We start from the raw sequence: 21,333 nt of genomic DNA on the forward strand, positions 1-21,333 counted from the left end.
CTGGCGGGGTTCAGTTTGCTTTTCTATGCTGATTAAATCGTTGTCACTGACCAGTTTAACTACTACTACATAATCCAAATGTTAAAGCCAGCTATCTTAAAAGATAGCTGGCAGAAAGATCAAATAGCAGCGTCAAACTAGATGAATCGGCAGTTTCTATTGTTGTTTTCTTGTCTGTTTTGTTTTGTCCATTATGGCCGGCATGAGAAGAAAGTTTCATTCCAGGAGCAAGCTGGATACAGAAGTGGGAAGCAACCTTTCCAAATTCGTAAATCATTTGTGGGTTCAACAAATATAGAAACGCGAGCATGAAAATCCGAACTTTTTTAGTTTTTTTAGCATTGCTGTAAGACTTTTACACTACTTTCAATGCTTTTCAAAGTATTTTTTAATTTAAAATATATTAAAATAATATTTTTTTATTTTTTAAAATTTATCATCTACTAAGAAACGCATATGGTGGTAACAATGTTAGTTCAAGCAATCAAAAGAGGTCATGAAATCTCCATACCTTTGATCTCTATGACAAGTTAATATTTTTTGATTTCATGAAAAACCACATGTAGGCTCTTCACTCGCATTTACATTTCCATTGTATGCATACAGATCCTCCTTGCAACCAAGATATTTCCAGATTCAATAGATGGATTTACATTTGATACTCGCAATGCAAGCTTCCCCGACATCGTTTGCCTTCTTGTCCTGCAGTGGTATAGATCAATCCCTTCAATTTAAAGGCCAGTCCGATTCATAAATAGGTATGCCATCCAACAATGCAATAGTGTGCAAAAAGCATAGGCACCTCTCGTAAGTTAAAACCTTGAAGCTGTGTTCCATCTGATTTTGAAAGTTGCTTCCAGGTAGAGAATGTAAAACTCCAGTTATTTTGCAGCGACTGCTCTTAACATTTCCATCCCAGAGTCTTCAGATCAGTCTGTTTTAGCTCAACATGCTTCCCAAGCCTGAGAATAAAATAAAATAAAACTTAGAGCTTTCACATCAACTGATCACAAAAGAGTTGGATTCTAAAAAATATAGCATCGCCAGCGAAAGGCAGCCTCTTTTAGAAAATGCACGCTCCATCAACTACTACAAGCAACAACAGTGAGCCCTTTCCCTAAAGGGACGAGAGTAAATTTGGGCCTGGCACCCACTATTTGTCCCAAAACATGTATCTCATGATGTATCAAATGTTTTAACTTCTTTCTTTCCAACGTTCACTATATCAGCATCGAGGCTGCTAAAGTTACCACAACTAGCAAGGGAGATAAGCTTTGTTATTCTTTCTTCCACTTTTGCAAAATGAAAATTTTGATTCAAGTGAAAAGGATGAGAGAGAGGAGCTTAAAGAATGTTCTCAAAAACAGAAAAATGTCAGAGACAATCACCCGAGGTCTGATGGGAGTCTGAAACCACCAATGCGGACACGTTTCAATGAATGCATCTGAAAAAAAAAATGGAGAAATATCTGATGTAAACACATTGAGCAATAATCAGATCATAAACAAGACAAGAATGGAGTTGCTATTAGTAGTTAACATAGGAAGAGTGCCGCTAAAACCGGTAATGGCCATTGTCTGTGTTAAATTTTTAAGATAAAAGCATGCAAGTGAAAGGACAAAAATGTTTATCATCTCAAGCCACGCTTAAGATTAAGAAGCAATCAATATATCACTGTGCTTCCCCTATACAACCTCTTAGTAAGGATATAATTGATCGAGGATACAAATAACAATGCTGATGATACTGCTAGTTTCCTTTCTCTTTTTTTCCACTGTAACGAGGGTCTCATAAAAAACTAAAACCAACCTCAAGCCCGGCATTTTTTACTAGTTCTCGGACCTCATGGTTCCTCCCTTCATGAACCTGCAACAACAGTAAAAGGTCTTTAGCATTTAAGCGTGCTAATCAGCTGAGATGAGACATTGAACAAAGCAAAACCTCAAAACCAGAAAGAAACGCAAACGTTATACAAATTGAAAAGGAAAATGATCATTGAGCAACAATATTTGAGGTTACATAGCAATTGTAAGAATCCCATCCATCACACTGGTGTAAACAGCTCTCTTGCCCCACTTGTTTTTCCTTCTTCTTGGTGAATATAAAAGAAAAGAACACAATTTTTTATCAACCCCATCTCATTGAAATCCAAGAGTAATATCATTTAAGCACTTTATAGAAAAGCATGAAACTGTTTCACTGTGTTAGAATTTGGTACCTTTGAAGTCTTAACACAGTGAGGAAGGTCAAATTCAAATTCAAGATTTGAATTATATGATAAAACAAGTAGATACATGATAGGAAAGGTTGTGATGGATAAATGATGTGTCTTTATGGATGCAATACTATACGATATTAAAATAATTCTTGCTGACTGAAACATGGGAAAAATACCACAATTCGAAGACGAGGTCTTGGTCTATCTGATTGTTGTGGTAACAACTCCACAGAGTCTGGGGCGCAATGGACACCTTCAATGACTGTTCCTTCGCTGATGGCAAACAAATGACGTTTGCTTACTACACCATCAACTGTTGCAATATATCTGCAATCACACATACAGTTACTAAAATGCAGAGGATGTTCCCGTGTCTAACCATTCACAGCAAGTTATATCCAGTCCTTTCTCACCAAAAATTAGAAAGCAATTTCATTCATGATTCAATCTATTCTGCAGGAAAATTAAGCTTAACAGTTTGTAGTTTGAATAAAGGACTAATTGCATGAAAACTTACTCCTTTGATAAATTTGACGATGGATGTGCAATTTGTTGGGCAAAGTCTCCTAGAGAAGAAAGGCAGTAGTTATTATCAATCCATTGAATTTTGGGGGGAAAAAAAAACAACTCAGAAAATCCCAATTCAATATATCACAAATCATAATGTATCATCACACCATCATTGGTCACGATAATCAACCCAGTTGTGGCAACATCAAGTCGTCCGACAGTAAATAACCGTGGCTTAGGTAATCCTGGATTTCTTTTATCCTACAAAACATAAACAATTATAACAAACTTCCAAAAGCAAGTAGATAAAAAAAAATAACATAAACACCTTACCCAACTCTGAAAATAATCATCCAATAAGCACATTACAGACTTAGACTCCTTCTCCCCCAACGAGCAAATGTACCTGCCATAATTCGCGGATCACATCAGTCTCCACGGCACATGCTGCATAAACATCAAGAATACTTAAAAACAACCCAAACATAAGTGCTAACATACCCTTTTGGCTTATTGAGAGCAATATAAATTTTCGGGGGCAGTTTCTTGGGAAGCCGATTTCCATTGACATAAATAACATCCCTCCCGGGATCAACTCGAGTCTAAACATCATTAATACAAGTTAACAAAGCCATAAATTCCAAATTCCAACAGAAATACTAGTTTTATTAATAGAGAAATCATATATTTATTGTTATTATTATTACCTGTGGAGTATTGCACACAGAACCATTAACAGTCACTTTGCCTTCAAAAATCAACGCTTCACTGCTCCTCCTCGACGCCACTAATTACAGAATTAATAACAGATTAATAAATTACATATACGCATGTACATGTGTATATACGTATGCAATAAACGAATACGTAGAGTATTCTACAGTGATTTACCTCCGGCAGCGGCTAGAACTTTACTCAACCGCTGCGCTTGGTCTCTAAAATTCTCATTATAGAACCTACGCGCCGCCTTAGACCGCGTAGGCTCCGCTTCCAACTTGGCCTTCACATTTCCACCACTCTCTTTCTTCACCTTGTCTTTCTTTTTCTTTGGTTGTGTTTTGGCATCGGCGATAGCGTGGATGAGACGCGCGGGAGGGTTAGATTGGAGCTTGAGGTTTCCATCTTCTCCTCGGACTATCCAGGGAATGAAGAGCTGGCCTGGAGGGAGAGAGAGGGAAGCGGCGTCGGTTTGGAGGTTGGCAGGGAGTTTGGGTTTGGGTTTAGGAGGGGCGAAGGTGATGTCGAATTCTAGAGAAGCGGTGATGCGTGTGGGACGGATGGACTTGTTGAGGAGGGAGAGTGAGGGTTTTCTGAAGAAAGTGAGTTGGTGGTGAAGATGGAGAGTGGATAGCGATGCTGCCATTTTAGGGAGGAGACTTGAGATTGGTCTGCGGGAGGTTTAGCTTAGCCGTTAAGTTGATATTTTGTATTTGGGTTGAGTCTCCTTTCTAATGGCCTGGGCTTTTCCCTCTATTTTACTCTCGTGCTTGGTTTTTCTGAAGAAATTTATTTTATTTATTTATTTTAAATTATGGGTCTGCGGGAGATTTAGCTTAGCCGTTAGTTGATATTTTGTATTTGGGTTGAGTCTCCTTTTCTAATGGCCTGGGCTTTTCCCTCTATTTTACTTTCGTGCTTAGCTCTTCTGATAAAATTTAAATTTTTTTATTTTTTATTTATTTTAAATTAATATATTTTTTTAATTATTTTAATATATTAATATCAAAAATAATTTTAAAAAAAAAATTACAATCATACTCCTAAATAAAATTTATTAATTTTTTTTCCTTTCCTCTTCTTTTTTTTTCTTCTTCTTTTAAGATTATTATTATTTTTTGTTTTTTTTTCAAGGCTAGGGTATTGAATAGGATAAACTTAAAATTTTAGAAGTATTTGGAAATATGGTATAAATTATATTTTTTAAATTTTAAATTTTTTATTTAAAAAATAATATTTTAAAATAATTTTAGATCATTAAATATATTGATACCAACAATTATTATTAAAAAATAAAAAATATTATTTTAATATATTTCTAAATAAAAAATATTTTAATAAACAATATAATCACACTTTTAAAAACCTTTTTAAACTCTTCAACCAACTTTCCTTAACCTCAAATTGACGAACCAATAACACACAAAATTATTACTGTGGCTGCGGACATCAAATCCCTTGAAGATAACTTGGAAAATCACATTAAAAAAATATTTTGGTAGTAGGAAATCTTCCCTTTTGGAGAATAGTGCGTGCAAAAATAATTTAATCATGACATCATAGAAAAATAGGTTTTTGGTTTTCTATACAAAAAATACAATTCAACTTTAAAAAACTTCATCAAATGAGCTTTTTATCAACTGTAACGAAAAAGAAATGTAACATGTTTTCTTAACAAACTATATAATCTCGCATTATTAAAATATACCAGGGTCTCTTTGTTTACATACATAAAAAATCATTTTATAAAATATTAGATGATGATAATGGATGAAGAGATAGTGATGAAATGCTCGCCACGATGATAATGATAAAACTAAAAGTAACGGTTGAGGAGAAATTAATAATTACAGTTGAAATAATTTAATAATATTCTAAATAAATTATTATTCATTATAGAATTTCATAATTTTAAAATATTTTTTAGTAAATAATTAAAATTTAAAAAATAATTGTATGATATTTTTTATTAAATATTTTTTCGATCAAATATTCTATAAAAAATAAAAAATAAATATTTTAAAAAATAATAATAAAAGAATTTAAAAATATCTTCACAAAATAAACCAGCTTGGGATATTCGATGCATCTAATATTCAAGCCCAGTTTAACTGGATACTAAATTCAGGCACATTACGAGGCACAACAAATACTTCCCTAATTCAGGCCTATATAATAGCCCAAGCCCAGAAACAATGTCCAAGCTCTCTTTCAAGCCAGTTCAAAAAATAAAAATGCGAAGCCCAAAATATCCTCCGTCTCCATCCCTGTTGCAGACACAGAACAGAAGCCGAAGAGAACGATTTCACTTTATCGCACTTCGAATTCATAGCAAAAATGGCACAAATCCCTAACTTAGACAACTCTCCTCTCAATCTTAAATCCTTCAGGTCCGCAATAATCACCATCTACTTAACTACTCTTAATCACGATCACTAATCCACTAACTTTTAACTTTTCAGGGAACAATCTCAGAAAGATCTCGTTGACATCCTCAAGAACGTAAGTTCGTTGTCTGTTTCCCGAGAAAATGAAAATTCTCAAGTTTCTTGCAGATCCGTTGCTTTATTTTAACGGAATTCTTTGTACAATGTAGATTAGCGGTGTTCATATTCCAGCTAGGTTTCTTGAATTTTGAGAAATTTGATGTTTTATTGAATTTTAATGTTGATTTTGATTGTAAATTTAATAGATTCGAGGAAAGAAGTGTTTAGTGATTGATCCAAAGCTTAGTGGATCAATTTCGCTGATCATCCAGACAACAATTCTCAGGGTAAAAATTTTCTCTAGTATGTCATGCTTTAGTGTGTTTTATTAGCTTGATGAATTTGAATTGTGTAACTTAATTGCTGATTTTAGAAATTCTGTTGTGTTAATTGGTAATAAACAGGAAAATGGTGCTGAATTGCGGCATCTTTCAGCGGAACCAGTTCAGACTGATTGTACTAAAGTGGTTTACCTTGTTCGTTCAGAGTTCAGTCTGATGAGATTCATATGTTCCAATATTCATCATGACACGTCACAAGGACTCCAGAGGGAGTACTACGTTTATTTTGTGCCTCGTCGTGAGGTTGTTTGTGAGAAGGTATGTTTTAGTGGTAGTTCATGTGCACATTTGAATTCTGATGTATTGATCATGTCCAGGGTTGTAAGGTGTTTACTTGGTTGTGCAGGTCCTTGAGGAGGAAAAGGTTCGTAACTTGGTGACAATCGGGGAGTACCCATTATACATGGTTCCATTGGATGAGGATGTACTATCATTTGAACTTGACTTAGCTAACAAGGTAAGGCTGCTGTTTTTGTTCTCTCCAAAAGACCTTTTAGATATTCTTTTTGTTTATCCTCATCTATAATATCTTCGTTTTCTTTTCTGTTTTCCATTGAGCGTGGCAGGAATGCCTAGTTGATGGTAATACAAGTTCACTCTGGCATATTGCAAAGGCCATTCACAAGCTTGAGGTTAGATGATTTGATGGATCCAAAAAATTTACTTTTAAACCATGTAGTATTGAGAATATTTCCTGATGAGTATGCTTCTCATGATTATACTTTATGGAAAATTATGCCTGCAGTCTTCTTTTGGAGTGATACCATATGTAAGGGCAAAAGGTAAAGCATCAGTACGTGTTGCTGACATTCTCAATCGCATGCAAGCAGAAGAACCAGTTAACTCATCCGATGTAATTGTAGCTACTTTTAGTATGCTTTTAAGTTTTAACCAATGTGCCAGTTAGACACTTCTTTGTATATTTACAATTGATTGGTTGCCTGTGACTGATTACTTGCTTATCATTTCAGATGGTTATGCCAGAAATAAATATGCTCATTCTTATAGACAGGGAGGTGAACTATCTCTCTTCCTTTCCTTCTTAGCATAATCAATTATATCTAACTTTTGCAAGGCGATGTGATGCAAGTTACTCATGTACATGTGCATTGGCATGCATAAATTTCCCATTATTGTCTTAAGAACACGACTGCACTTTTGAATAGGATGAGCATTTGAAAATTTTAAGAAAACTGAAAATTAGAAAGTGACTGCACATCTCAAAACATGATATTGGATGTTAAGTGTAAGGATTGGTCCCGATCCTGGATAACGAGATGGAAATTGCTTTATATATACTGATCCTGGGAAAACTTTGTAAACACCCTCTTTCATGAAAAAAATTATATAAACTAAAAGTTCTATCTATTAGTTCTTCTAGAGTCCAAGTACTGTTTCGATAGTATCTGCCAATTGAAATTCCAAGCTGTAGTTGCAATGATTGTAAGTTGTGCGGACATTGGGTTAAACTCCACCTATGGTCATGACATTAAGACATCTAGATTCTTTAGCTAATTTAGGAGTTAGTTGTAGGGCTTTGCAGGGGTGTGCATATCAAGGAGTTAGTTGTAGGGCTTTGCAAGAGTGTGCATATCAAGTTAGTCAGCAAAGAAATTGATTGAAGTTTCTGTTGTTGAGCTAAGCTGATACCTGGGCCAAGCTAGAATTAAAGCATAAACTTGTAGTATGAATTGTAAAGCTGATATCTCTTGGACTTTGCATATTATGATCTTGATGTATAAATAAATACTCATTCTATTTAAAAATTTATCCGCTTGCTGCAGGTGGACATGGTTACTCCTATGTGCTCTCAATTAACGTATGAAGGACTTCTGGACGAGGTAATTTGACACTCAAGTTTAAACCAAGATTCTTTAGCTATTTTGACTGTTTTTTGGAGACTATATGTGCTAATTTTGTTACTAAATATGATTACTGATGAAAAATGTGTGTCTGTGTCTGTAATTCTATAGTTTCTGCCTTAAATTAAGTATAACTTCAACACAAAAATATTTGATCTCTCCTAGCATGAGCATCAGAAAATTTTAGTTTCTATTATTTGGATGCTGAATATTTGAAGTGTTTCTGAATGAAGAAAAATGACAATGCTTATCTATGGTTAGTTGGATATGTTATTAGCCACTCTCTAATTAGATTTAGTGCAGTTTCTGCACATCAACAATGGTGCTGTGGAGCTTGATTCATCTATCATGGGTGTTCAACAAGAAGGAAAAAAGATGAAAGTTCCACTTAATTCAAGGTATGCTATGTGATATATGGGTATTTCCCCCCCTCTTATCTGTTCCATAGAAAAGGGAAAAAGAGATGATACAATGGATTTAGATGGATGTTGGCGAGGAAGTGTTATCCTTGATTGAAATCCTAACTCTTATAAGTGCATGTTGCATAGGTGCAGTTGGGTTAAGATTTATACCCCATGTTTCACTGAGCTATCAGAACCTTCAACCTTCTCTCTTGCTCTCTACCCCTTTTCTTATGTCTTGGCAATTAATTCACTGTACATGGCTGAACCTTTTTTCAGCGACAAGCTGTTCAAGGAAATTCGAGATCTCAATTTTGAAGTTGTTGTCCAGGTTGCTCCATTTTTCTGGAAGTTTATTTTAATTTCCACATTAATTTAGGATTCTCCTTTTCAACTGTTATCAGTTCTTTGTATGCTCTTCAGTTTCTATTTCCTTAGTGGGCTTCTGCAGTATGATTACAGGTCCTTCGTCAAAAAGCAACATCTATGAAGCAGGACTACACAGAAATGACGACCACTGTACGTGAATTGTCATCACCTGAACTTTCATGTTTGTTTTTTCATAATTAACGAATAACTGTTGCCGACTCACTACCTGCTTAAGTAGCTGCCTTGTATTTGTTTGTTCTTCTTTCTGCTTTATGAGAGAGCTTCCCAAGTCGAGAGTTGCAGCTACAGTTTATACCAATTCCAATAATCAGATTACTATTGCATGCAAGCTTAATCTCTTGAATGCTTTACTTTTGGATACTTGAAGAGTTATGTGCATTTTCTAATCAGGTGTCATTTAATTGATACAGCACCAGACAGTTTCTGAGTTAAAGGATTTTGTTAAAAAGCTGAATTCATTGCCAGAGATGACTGTAAGTCACTCTAATTCAATTCTCACCTACCATACCCTGTCAGTGTTGTTCCAGTGATGCTAGGTTTTGATTTGCTGCTTCTGATGGCTACAGAGACACATAAATCTTGCTCAGCATCTGTCAACATTCACATCAAAGCATTCATTTCAGTCACGTCTTGACATGGAGCAGACACTTGTTGAGGCTCAGAGTTATGACATGTAAGTTGATTTGAATTCTTACATCCTTGCTTTGAGAGCTTTATATGCTCTGTTCTTTTCTGCATATTGATTAATAGGTTAATAGGCCAACATTTGCATTTGTTCTATGTCATTCAGTTACCGACCTTTTTCTGCATGTTGATGCTCATAGAAGATGCTGGATGTGATATTTTTATATTGTGTGCAAAAAAATAGTTTATTTGATTTCCTTTAAAAATTTAGGGTGTGTTTGATGAGTAGATGGATTGGTCTGACGAGACTACATGAGACAAACTTGTGCAGTAGGGGATGCTGGACAGAAATCTGGGCAAGTGGCAAGATAGAAACTGCCTATGTTTCAAACAACAGTATAAGAGTTGTCCTGTCTAGTCCTATTAATCAAACTTATTTTCTGCTCGTGTGCTTTGATAAAACTTTTCTGTACCTCAATTTTTTTCTCACACAATATTGGAAATGCTTCCTCAATTCAAAATGTTTGTATGCATTTGGAATAATGTAATTGACTAAGATTGTTTTGTCAGATGCTATGATTACATTGAAGAGTTAATCCATAAGCAGGAGCCTCTAGTTACTGTCCTGCGTCTTCTGATCTTATTTTCCATCACAAATTCAGGGCTTCCAAAAAAGAATTTTGATCATTTGAGGTAAGAATAGCTTGGTTCACCTTTTTTTTAACTTTAATTCCGCTTGCTTTTGACTTTCACAGCTGTTTTATCCTTTCTATTATGTAATTACATTCCAGTTATTCTTCATTATGGTTATTCAATACTTCTGTATTCCTCATCTAGGAGGGAGCTGCTTCATAGCTATGGATTTGAGCACATAGCAATGTTGAATAATTTAGAAAAGGCTGGATTGCTTAAAAAGCAGGTTTAGTATGATTTTTCCTTCCTAGCAAGGCATTTCGTTTGCATTACATTGTAATTTAAAAGTTAAGGTAAACAGCATCTTTCGAATTCCCAAATTCATTGTACATCATTCTAGTCTTGCAGGAAAGTAAAGGCAACTGGCTGACAATCAAACGTAATCTCCAGCTTGTAACTGAGGATACTGACACTACCAAGTATGCAACCTCTTGATCATGCAATCTATTTTTTTATAATAAAATTATTTAAAAAATGTTTAATACATTCTCCATTTAGCTCTGCTAATCTTTTGTTCCAAAGCTGAAGATGCCGGGGGATAATGAACTGGAATGTATTATAGGGCCTGTTTTCCTGTGGCTCAGATTTATTTATTTATTTTATCTGTTTCTGAAGTTGAAATTACAGTCTGCTAAAACATGTTTTAGATTGTTTTCTAAAAACACATTTTCTTAAATTCTCCTGAAACTGCATCCATGAGCATCTGTAGTATGCTTGCAATTTTTCCCCCCTAATTTATCTCTTAAAAGTTGAAATCATCTTAAATTGAAATTCTCCAAATCTATTACTGTTTGAAAAATTCATTCTTGAAAAATGAAATGGAATGCCATGAAAAAATGAAGCACACTTTTCTGAATTTATAAATTTATGCTGTTTTGATTTATTTTGCAAGTTTGCCTTTTCTAACAATCCCTTTCTTTAATAACTTGTAAAACTATTTCTTATGCAACAGCCCCAGCGACATTGCGTATGTCTTTTCTGGATATGCACCACTTAGCATCCGCCTTGTCCAGCATGCTGTTCGATCTGGATGGTGGGGTCTATTTTGAATTCTGCTTTGAGCTTTTGTACTTCTTCAGCAGTGGATCCTGCATGTTTACTGGTTATCTATATTCATTTTTGTAATTAAATTGTGAACTACCTTATAGATTAATGCATCTGTGCCTTTTCTGGTCTTACTTAAAGATAAAGCCCCTTAAGCATTATAGGTTGAATTGAGACAAGTTTAATGTGATCATGTCCAAGTGATGCACAATTGTTTAGGGTTGATTTATCACCTTGTTTTTTATTCCAAGAAGCTTAAGTTCATGTGTTCTTTGGTACATTTAATTGGATATATAACCATCTTTGCACTATAAATGTGAACTTTACAAGTGACCTTATCTTAGTGAAACATGATGGCTTGACCTTTCAGGCGTCCCATGGAAGAAACTTTGAAGCTGTTGCCAGGACCTCATTCAGAAATGAAGAGAGTCAGTACACTTCTCTCTTTCCTCCCTTCCTCTTGTTTTGCTGTTGCTTCTAATATTTTTGTTTTACTGATTGTATGCTTCTAGTTATTTACATATATGCATGCCATAGAACTTTGATATCTTTACCACAATTGCTTTCATGCTACTTGTGCAGGGTGGATTCTCAAGCAGTTCTTCATTTGACACGGTGCATGGGGCTTCAGCAGCTGTTGACAGGCATGTTCAAGCTCATCCTGGTTTCTTGTATTTTGCTCATGCTGTTGTTTCTAGTCAATTGATATTTACATTGCTTTGATGGCATCATGCCATCATTGATGACGTTGAGGTTATCTACATTTTCTGATTGATATAATCTAAAGAGCATTGCCTGTGATCAAGGATCATAAAACTTTTTTTGTGCATCTCTTTGTATGACTTTTACCAAATACTTAATAGTACAAAAAGTTTTTGTGAATGACTGATCACGGAAGGGGTTGGATTAATCATGCACCCCAGGTGTTTAGAGTAGATTCATTTTCAACTTCTATCATGCAACATCTTGATCTTTGTTGAATTGTAACACTAGTTTACATGTTTCAGAGTTGCTGATGGAAGACGCTCCCTGGTACTTGTCGTTTTCATTGGAGGGGTAACATTTGCAGAGATTTCTGCACTTCGATTTCTCAGTGCTCAGGTTTGTTAAATACTTTGCTGTCTGAATCTGTAGTGGGCAATTGTAATATGCTGATCTTGATTAGGCAGTCGATTATCAAAGTTGCATGTGGGTGAGACCTTGGTTTTTCTCCCATATTAACGAAAGCATGTAGACTAACATTTCAAAATGAACGAAGGATGGTGCATCCCATTGGATGATTTTACTGGATCTTTTTTTCCAGTATAGTTTCTCTTTTGTTAACGAAAAGCTCTATAACATGACTTCTGAAAAGAAAAGTCTGTCTCAAGTATTTGGATTCTGTCAATATTGTATCTGAATGGTTGTTATGTTGTGTATAGTTTTTTTAATATATATAAATATTCATCTATTCTTCAGGAAGCGATGGCATATGATATGATTATTGGGACAACAAAAATCGTCAATGGTAACACCTTGACTCAGACATTCATGGAAAAGTTGGGGTAATTTGTAAAGACTGACTTTTTACGCCGACTTCTGAAGCGTGGACTTGGAAAAATTTTGGCTTACCAAGCCGAGAATGAGACCGCTGACAGCAAACGCGCAGAAAGCGCCAAGGTAATGCTATTGAGCTATTATGTGCGGAGAAACATTGGTATTTTGATTATTTTATTCTCCCTGGCCGGAATTGTTTGTGTACATACGTTGTGTTAACTTTTCCAGAGAATTCTTGTAAATTGTTTATTCGGGTTGAATGAAAGGGAGGTTTTTTAATTCAATAAATGCTACTATCGATACATGCCTTCTTCAGATGAAAATAGCTAGAAAGATTGTCTTCTAGTCTATAAATATCTTTCGATCCAACTCTCATTGCAATGAAATTTCGTTTCACGCCATCTTTTAGGCTGACTACAGTTGCACCTTCTAATCAACAATCTTGGATGAAAAGGGATCAGATGACACCTGAAAATGTTTCTAAAATATAGCCATTGTAAGTCAATTCCAACTTCTTAACATATTACATGACGTCTGGCGAGGAAATGTGGATGCTCCATGCACTTCTAAACGTTCACTGAAAGAACCCATCACCTTGAATGCGATGCTAAAAGGCTGACATCATCCCATGAAATCGCTGTAGTGTTGCTTTCTTATTCTCTATACACCAAACTCCTCCACCTCATTAAAGATAATAGTTTCCTGAAATCAGCTGCAGCTCGTAGAACGAGACCAAGTCCCACCAGTGCCGGCACAGTTTTAAATGGAGGGCCACTGACCCTTCCTGCCTGCTGGTGAAAGCTGACCGTTGTTCTTACCTTTATCTTAACTGGGGGATACGCGCCATTCTTGTATGCCCAAGCCGCCAAGATGCACACTTCCATATCTGCCCTTTTGTAAAGAGATACCTATTCAAAACTTAGTAACTATTCAACAGACATGATTTTCGTTTGCAATTTTCTGAAGTAGTGCAGCGTGATTCAGAATCAGCTTTGATTAACCACAGTATCAACTCGTTGAAGGAGCTCTAATATGCTTCCAGCCTTTCTCTTGGCCCTGTCAGTACCGCTCTCCGAGAGTTCCTTTAGTGCCTCTTCAGCACCAAACTGCTTAGCTAAGATCAACTGCTGTGAATCACCAGTGCAAAGCGACCACAAGATTGCTACAGCATTCTCTCGGTTGCGTTGAGATCCAGTCCTGATGACCTCTATCAGAACAGGAATCGGGTCAACCTGACCAATTGCTACCTTCCCTTCTTGATGACCTGCAAGGATGGCAAGAATTGCCAGTGCTTCATCCACCATTCCTCCCCCAGCATCCCTCAGCAACCTCATCAGGGGTGGCACAATACCAGCCTTTACAGCCCTAGCCTTGTTTCCCTGATAAATTGAAAGATTAAAGATAGCAGTAGCAGCATCCTTCTTTCCTCTTGGAGTCCCATCACAAAGCAACTTTATAAGTGCTGGGATTGCCCCAGCTGCTCCTATAGCCACCTTATTCTCATCTATCACGGACAAACTGAAAAGAGTTGCAGCTGCATTTTCCCTGGCCTCCATGCTTCCATTTTTTAAAACATCAACTATATCAGGAATGGCTCCTGCATTAACAATGGTTCCCTTGTTAAGGTCATTTATGGAAAGGTTGAGAAGCGCTGTAACAGCATGCTCTTGGGTTCGAGGATCTGTTGAGGATAATAGCTCCACAAGGAGTGGAACTGCTCCTGCTTCAGCAATGCAGACTCTGTTATCCGCATTCCTCTTTGCTAATAAACGAAGCTCTCCAGCAGCTGATCTTTGTTGTTCCAGACTACCATTGCCCAATTTGTCTAGTAAGGTAGTGACTGCAGCTCGGTCGCAATCTGACATGCTGCTTCCTACTTTTTTGCTTCTACAAGCCCCTGGCTGTTTAGGAAGCTCTACTCCATTGCTCTCACACCATAAAGCAATCAAACTCTTCAAAACATAGTTCGGTGTAAGCGCAGTATGCAAAAGGGTCTGCTGTGTTTTTGGACATGTCTTATGGCCTGCATCTAGCCATTTTTGGATGCAGGATCTTTCATATGTCTGGACAAGGAAACAAACGCTTAATGAATAATGGCTACTAACAAAGATGCAAAGCTGTAAACTATAAGAGAACTTGTAGAAAACCTGTCCGGTAGAGACAATAACAGGATCTTTCATCAGTTCAAGAGATATTGGGCACCGAAAATCATCTGGGATAACAGGAGATCTGTGTTTAATCATACCCTTTCCAGCCTCAGCAGAATCAATTTCAGGGTTTTCTGTTTGAACATAGTCCTTCAACTTCTTAAAGAGGGATGACATCTTCTCGAACCAGTCTCCTGGATCTCCACCACTTGCAATAACCAGTTCATGGAACGCAAGGGATTCTTTCTTTAGATCATCAATAGTCTGGAGATGCAGCTTTTCTGAAAGTCTTTTTAGTATTGCAGGGTCAGGCTCCTTCTCTCTCTGTGCTATGGCCAAATCAACTTCCAGTTGATGATCTTGGAGTTCTGGACTTCCCTTTGCTCTTCTGAATTGAGCGTGCACAAGTTCAATCTGGAAAAAAGTGGTGGATATAACATCAACTGACAGCACTAAAATTAAGCAATCCATTGACTAATTTGAGTCATCATCTTGTGCCAAAATCATTCTTCAGAATATCTCATGATGTGCATAAATAAAATGGAAAAGAAGGTTCTAGTAAATATGCTAAAAAAATCAATTTGGTCATAAGATTACCTGTTCTTGAACTTCCTCCGATAAATTGAGTTTGACATAAGGAATCTCACCCAATGCTGCTTCAATTTTTTCTGTAATCTGGTTGATCTTATCTGCTATGTCGTCCCTTTGCAAGGTCTGCATTCCAAACATGGCTTCATTTAATTTTGGAAACTTGGATCTAAAGAATCATGTTTGCAAATGAAAAAAACTGCTAAATTTGATACCAACACCTTAATTTACAGACTTTCTACTGTCAAATCATTCAACCTCAAAAACTGGATGATCAAGTTCTAAAACTATCAATGAAAAGAAAAAAACCAAAGTATTTGTTGCAGAACACCAGAAGCATGGCATAGCATGGGAAGATGATGGGTATAATCAGAATTCCAAGAAATCATCCAATCCCGCCATGAACTAAGGATGCTGATAAAAATATCCTAGCCGTGGGACGAAAAACACAAAAATATGGGAGCTGGTCACAAAATTCAGTGACCTGTATTTGGACAACTTTGTATTTCCAGGTCTGTTCTTTCAATTCATCGAGAATTTTACAGATGATTCTTATGTTTTCAGACACGCACCGCTATGCATTCAGTTACTGATAAAACTAATAATCAAGAAGTTCATAATCAAAGTCCTTAGCTTTCGTTCTATTCTAAATCAATAATATCTCCATACATCAAATATAAGAAAAAAGAAAAACTCAAAACATATAACTTCCATCCATTTTCTCAGAAACCAAACAGAAAATTGAGGTAAATGAACAAATAAATGAAGTCTTCCTCATAAAAATTATCCAATAGACAATATAATTTATCCTTGAACAGAGAATAATTAAACCATAGCTCCAACTCAAAGCTAACAAAGAAGAAAAGGCACAGAGCTTAATTCTTTCATTTTTCTTCTTCCTTGTAACCAGACAGAAAGGACAAGAAACAGTACCTGATACACCTTGCTTCCTTCAACAACCGATTTGAGAAATTCCTTAGCAGAATCCAAAACGGTTCTCAATAATTCAAATCCTTTAGTCTCTTCTTCACTTAGCACTTCATTATTATCCTTCAATTCCTCAAACATAGGGCTCAGCAGCTTAATCCTACGTACCAAATCGCCATGCGTCTTTTTAAAAACATTTCTACACTCCGGTAACCCAGAAATCTCTTTCACTGAGTCAACGAGTCGACTCAGCAACTCAGAGCTCGGATCTCCCGTTAATGACATGAGTATACGACAGAATTGTGCAAAAATAGCCTTAAAGTGAGGATTTTGAGAGAAATAAAAAAGACCCGGATGACAAAACCGAGTGAAGTTACATGGGTTTCTTTCAATAAATATACGGAGTCTTTTATAACTAAAGTTAAGCCAAAAACCAAGGTCAAGACACAAACTTTTGGCCAAAAGCTGAGGAATCTGAGGGAAAGAGGAGAGACCCAGATGAGAGAGTTGATGGAATGAAACTGGGTTTTAATGAATTGACAAAACAACAAAATGAATGGACAGTACTTTAAAAGGAAAGTTTATCAAAGAGAAGCGTTAAACACCATGGAAGTGAAGAGGTTTTTATGTAAAAGCATGAGTCTTTGATTTTTGGCAGAGAGAAAGATGGACAGTTTGGAGCTGAGCAGAAAGTTCTATTTTTGCTTCGGCTTAGAAAGAAAGTAAGAATAAATAAATAATTGTGGGATTTAATTTTTTTCTCGTAAAAAATAGAAGGGGGGGTGATAAGGGAATTGCAGTGTCGTTTTAATTCCTGTTGAGACTTGGAAAATAAAGAAACTGAGGGAATGATGAGATCATTACTGACCATATTTTTGGTGCGGTTTGTGACAAAATTGTCCTTAAGAATGTAATGTATGATTGTACCGACATTTTATTTTGTGTTTTTAGCAATAATATAGAATGGACTCCCGTTGATTAAAATTATTTAATATCTCTCCGGGCAGCACATATCTTTTTACTTGGTCTGGAGAAATAATTATGTCTGGATTAGAAATTTGAAAGTGATTTTAGAGTTAGGATATCTCTTGATAAAACAATTAAATGATTGACTGAGTGTTTAGAAATATGGTAGTTTTTTCTTTTGGTTATGTTTTAGAAGTTTGCTTTACTTGAAAAAAAAAATATCAAATTAATATTATTTTAGTGTTTTTTATAGTTGTGATGTACAGATATTAAAATAAAAAAATATTTTAATATATTTTTAAATATAAATTATATAAAAATAACAATTTATACCATAATATCAAACATATAAAATATTAGACTTTAATCTCTAATGCATAATTTTCTATTAAATTAGAATATATTAAAAAAAATTTGACTTTAATCTCTAATGCATAATTGTCTATTAAATTAGAATATATTAAAAAAAATAGAATAGAGAAGACTTATTCCCACCCAAACTAGCCTCCGAGTAAAAGTGCGTGTGTGTAGATAAAAAAATAGATATTCAATTAATTGTCTGTTAACAAAGTCTTATCCTCAATAATTTGTTAAATATTCCATCATGTTTCTAGATTGCCATACATTAAGTAAAAAATAACCATTAAAATATTTTTTTATTTATTAATTTCGAGTTTACGATGAGATAGCTGTATGGGATGCTAAATTTGTTTTGTTGTCAAAATGAAAATCTATTTATATATTTTTTTGAGAAAAAAACATAAAATAAAATAAAATATTTAACTGCTTTTTTGAAAAACTTTCTATAAAATAACTCATTAAAATGGTTTTTTCCATTGAATATCACATGAAATAAATAAATAAATAAAAGCTAAATAATATTACTCAAAATACTATAGTAATTATTTGACTCTTTCATATGATTTTTGTGACTAGAGATGCCACTAGCCATAAAGGTATTTTAAGGAACCCAGGGCATGCAGGAAAAAATAAATAAATAAATGAAGGGCATTTCTGCCTCTAGGGAAACCAGTTGAGCAGGCCCAACAGCCTGTCCAGTGGCGCGTCATTGTCACTGCTGGCTTCTCTTCACGCGCAGAAATGTCAATGGACGGTCAGATGTAACCTCAAACCTACCCCAAGAGCCTCGGCTTGGCTATCGAGTCTCTAGCCCAAAAATTCAAAGAGAAGACAACAATTTTTTGCAGAGACCATGCAAGTTATAAATAATATCAAAGTTATTTTTTTTAATAATTTTAAAAATATATCACCTAGTATATTAAAAAAATTAAATATATATTTAAATCCAAAAAATAAAAATATAAAAAACATTTCTTTAACCATCAGACTTGTATCTTGGAATTACATGCAGTTTATTTTCAATTTAATTTTGAAGAATCAATAATTTAAAGCATGTTTATTTTTGTGTTTTAAAAATGATTTTAAAAAAATTTAAATTTTATTTTATTTTTTATTAACTTTAAACTAATATATTTTTAGTGTTTTTAAATTATTTTGATAATATTTTTAAATTATTTTGATGTATTGTTGTTAAAAATAATTTTTAAAAAATAAAAAAATTATTAACATAAATTTTAATACGAAAATTTATTTAAAAAGCAGCCACACCCATTTTTTCAAACAAGTTTTAAATCTAAAATAATTTTAAAATCTAAGTAAGTTCTTTAAATTAAAGTTGTCTGACACTGAATGTTGATTAATATAAATTCTTAAAAAATCTTACTTGAAATAATCAAGATATTAGAAAATTCATTTATATTGCTTGAGAAGGAATGTTATATACAATAATGGTGTTTGAAAAACCATTTCACGACGACAAAATAAAATTCCAAAACACTAAACAATGTTACGCTGGTAATTATGTTCATGTATCATTATTATAACCTTTTTATTATTATTTTTCTATTAAAAAATCCAGAAAAAAATGAAATTTAAAATCTAAAAGTATTTTAAAGAAATAAGAAAAAATATATAATGAAAATATTAAAAAAATTAAAATTTAAAATTTAAAATAATATATTTATAACTCATTAATTTTATTTTAAGTGAATCCATAACCTGCATTCTTTCCTTAAAAGTGAGCCTCCTCCCTAGCAGAATCACAATCCTTTCAAAGAAGGGGAGACGATGGATTAGGGCTCTTCTTCCAAAATAATTGAATGATTCATTTTTAGGAATTTATACCTATTAAATTGTTTGTTTGAAAAATGATGAGAAGATGCATTCTCTTGAAATTTTCTTCCTTTACTTCTGAATAAAATCTTTCTTTATATTAAAAAGTCGGCAAATTGCCTTGAGACTGCATGGCAATTAAATTAAAAACAGTACATGTTCATGTAATGAATTTGGTAAAGATTAGGCAAATAATAATTTTGCATAAAATGAATTTCGTAAATTTCAGGCAAGGAAATTATTAGCATCATCAGTTACAATTTCTCTTTGTCAGCCATCAAGCTTTAGAGATAAATTCTCAGAACTCATCGTGAATTCTGGATATCAAAGACAGTGCAGGTCCGTTGTTCACAGAGAAAATGTTCAAAGAAATTAGTGGATAAATTCCAGTGTTTGGTTACAACAACAAAGTAAATAAAATAGAAATAAGAGATATAAGAGTAAATACATCATTTGGATATGCATACACTTTTTGGCTACAATCGGATGCGCTTAGGATTTTGAGAGAGAAAATGAAGTTTTTGAAATGTTTTTTAAATTCTCTAACCCAAATTAAAATTTTGATTCTTCGAATTATATTTTATAAAATAAAAAAATTAAATCATCTTTTTTTTTTCGGTGCATTATAGTTCTTCTTCGAATTATATTTTATAAAATAAAATAAAAATTAAATCTTTTTTTTTTCGGTGCATTATAGTTCTTCTCCAACAAAGTAGCAAATTACTTTTGTATTTATAAATTTTAAAAATCATTCTAGGTATTTTGATTTTTCATAAAAATTAATTGAACCCTAACCCAATTTTCTTCAGAATTATTTTGGAGAAGCACTCAAACTTTTTATTCCAACCTCAACTTAACCTAAAAAAACCTTCATTCAGCTCAGCAGAAGACCTGTCTTCATTGGATTCAGTCAAAGAAAGGACTCATCCTCTCGCTCCTTCTACAATTATCAATTATTATGTGTATAAAAGTTTTTTTATATTTTTATTAATATTAATATTACATAAAAAATAATATATAAAAGTCATTTAAAAATCTATTATATTTTTATTTATATTAATACACATATACAGATATTTACAACTAATATTAATACATGTGTTAGTGATGTTTTTTATTCTTTTTAATACTGTTAGGAAAATATTATATTTTTAATCTATTCTTTCCATAAAAAAACTTAGGAGCTACAAATATATATATTTGAAACAAAAAATTCATAATTCTTATTATTTATTGTATATTTATTTGTAGAGTATTTATCTTTGTTATTATTGTATTTTATCTAAAAAAATCATCGATTTAATTATTAGAGGATCCTAAATTTATTAAAAATAATTCTTTTGCAGATATCAGGCATTTTGCTCACTGGCTATCTCAGCGATGAAATAAATTTTAAAAATTAAAAAATTAGTTAATTATCCAAGATATAAGCTCATTTTCAAATTATCTAAATTTTTTTGACATCATTATATTCTTTGATTTGTTTTAAAAAAATATTTTACCCAAATTAGTTTAGAAAATCAGGCAATTCAATTTTTCTTGAAAGTATTCACCCCCAAGTAGACCGACATTTTCCCCTGAGTCTACCAAACCATATATGAAAGAATAATTACATGTATAATTAAAAAGAAAAAAAGTGTCCACCACATGAAATCATTCAATACCAAATTATCAATCAGCACATGGTTGA

At 33.9% G+C, this 21,333-nt stretch overlaps 3 protein-coding genes and 1 long non-coding RNA gene across 8 annotated transcripts; 2 read left to right on the forward strand and 2 right to left on the reverse strand.

Annotated features, from left to right (window-relative positions):
- Positions 1–475: 475 nt before the first annotated feature.
- SVR1 (pseudouridine synthase family protein) lies at positions 476–4,150 on the reverse strand. Of its 5 annotated transcripts, none has more exons than XR_843295.1 (11): positions 3,620–4,150; positions 3,436–3,515; positions 3,230–3,330; positions 3,062–3,134; positions 2,896–2,989; positions 2,736–2,784; positions 2,395–2,545; positions 1,810–1,886; positions 1,389–1,444; positions 803–962; positions 476–702 (listed from the first exon to the last, which is right to left on the reverse strand). XR_843295.1 is itself a non-coding variant. In XM_011033380.1 (10 exons), the coding sequence occupies exons 1-10, from the start codon at positions 4,089–4,091 to the stop codon at positions 902–904; spliced, it is 1,194 nt and encodes a 397-aa protein (XP_011031682.1). In that variant the 5' UTR covers positions 4,092–4,149; the 3' UTR covers positions 476–901. The 5 variants fall into 5 exon arrangements, 3 of the variants coding, with proteins under 3 accessions (XP_011031682.1, XP_011031684.1, XP_011031683.1); XR_843294.1 differs by having other exon boundaries at positions 1,810–1,866; positions 3,620–4,149; XM_011033380.1 differs by having other exon boundaries at positions 476–962; positions 1,810–1,866; positions 3,620–4,149.
- On the forward strand, positions 1,429–1,867 carry LOC105130730 (uncharacterized). Its single transcript, XR_843296.1, has 2 exons — positions 1,429–1,569; positions 1,603–1,867. It is a non-coding gene; the product is annotated as an uncharacterized LOC105130730 (long non-coding RNA).
- Positions 4,151–5,677: 1,527 nt separating the features above from the next.
- Positions 5,678–13,099, forward strand: LOC105130731 (vacuolar protein-sorting-associated protein 33 homolog). The gene is made up of 22 exons (XM_011033384.1): positions 5,678–5,835; positions 5,908–5,947; positions 6,138–6,218; positions 6,336–6,530; positions 6,619–6,729; positions 6,839–6,904; positions 7,018–7,125; positions 7,244–7,288; positions 8,057–8,113; positions 8,438–8,532; positions 8,815–8,866; positions 8,998–9,054; positions 9,336–9,398; positions 9,492–9,598; positions 10,120–10,242; positions 10,387–10,468; positions 10,591–10,661; positions 11,195–11,275; positions 11,657–11,714; positions 11,869–11,930; positions 12,294–12,387; positions 12,745–13,099. The coding sequence occupies exons 1-22, from the start codon at positions 5,783–5,785 to the stop codon at positions 12,832–12,834; spliced, it is 1,791 nt and encodes a 596-aa protein (XP_011031686.1). The 5' UTR covers positions 5,678–5,782; the 3' UTR covers positions 12,835–13,099.
- Positions 13,100–13,145: 46 nt separating this feature from the next.
- PUB14 (plant U-box 14) lies at positions 13,146–17,224 on the reverse strand. Its single transcript, XM_011033385.1, has 4 exons — positions 16,491–17,224; positions 15,567–15,683; positions 14,970–15,383; positions 13,146–14,885 (listed from the first exon to the last, which is right to left on the reverse strand). The coding sequence occupies exons 1-4, from the start codon at positions 16,767–16,769 to the stop codon at positions 13,809–13,811; spliced, it is 1,887 nt and encodes a 628-aa protein (XP_011031687.1). The 5' UTR covers positions 16,770–17,224; the 3' UTR covers positions 13,146–13,808.
- Between the last annotated feature and the right edge of the window lie 4,109 nt (positions 17,225–21,333).

The sequence above is a fragment of the Populus euphratica genome, unplaced genomic scaffold, assembly GCF_000495115.2.
Source record: "Populus euphratica unplaced genomic scaffold, PopEup_1.0 scaffold29.1, whole genome shotgun sequence".
NCBI classification, from domain to species: Eukaryota; Viridiplantae; Streptophyta; class Magnoliopsida; order Malpighiales; family Salicaceae; genus Populus; species Populus euphratica.

Excerpts from the sequence above, each read along its gene's own strand:
- SVR1 (XM_011033380.1), bottom strand. The coding sequence starts at position 4,091 with ATGGCAGCATCGCTATCCACTCTCCATCTTCACCACCAACTCACTTTC. Across the intron at positions 3,516-3,619 it reads AGTTCTAGCCGCTGCCGGAG|TGGCGTCGAGGAGGAGCAGT; the intron begins GTAAATCACTGT and ends TTCTGTAATTAG. Across the intron at positions 2,990-3,061 it reads ATGATTATTTTCAGAGTTGG|GATAAAAGAAATCCAGGATT; the intron begins GTAAGGTGTTTA and ends TATGTTTTGTAG.
- PUB14 (XM_011033385.1), bottom strand. The coding sequence starts at position 16,769 with ATGTCATTAACGGGAGATCCGAGCTCTGAGTTGCTGAGTCGACTCGTT. Across the intron at positions 15,684-16,490 it reads AAGGAAGCAAGGTGTATCAG|ACCTTGCAAAGGGACGACAT; the intron begins GTACTGTTTCTT and ends TTTGGAATGCAG. Across the intron at positions 15,384-15,566 it reads CGGAGGAAGTTCAAGAACAG|ATTGAACTTGTGCACGCTCA; the intron begins GTAATCTTATGA and ends ACTTTTTTCCAG.
- LOC105130731 (XM_011033384.1), top strand. The coding sequence starts at position 5,783 with ATGGCACAAATCCCTAACTTAGACAACTCTCCTCTCAATCTTAAATCC. Across the intron at positions 8,533-8,814 it reads AAAGTTCCACTTAATTCAAG|CGACAAGCTGTTCAAGGAAA; the intron begins GTATGCTATGTG and ends ACCTTTTTTCAG. Across the intron at positions 11,276-11,656 it reads CATGCTGTTCGATCTGGATG|GCGTCCCATGGAAGAAACTT; the intron begins GTGGGGTCTATT and ends TTGACCTTTCAG.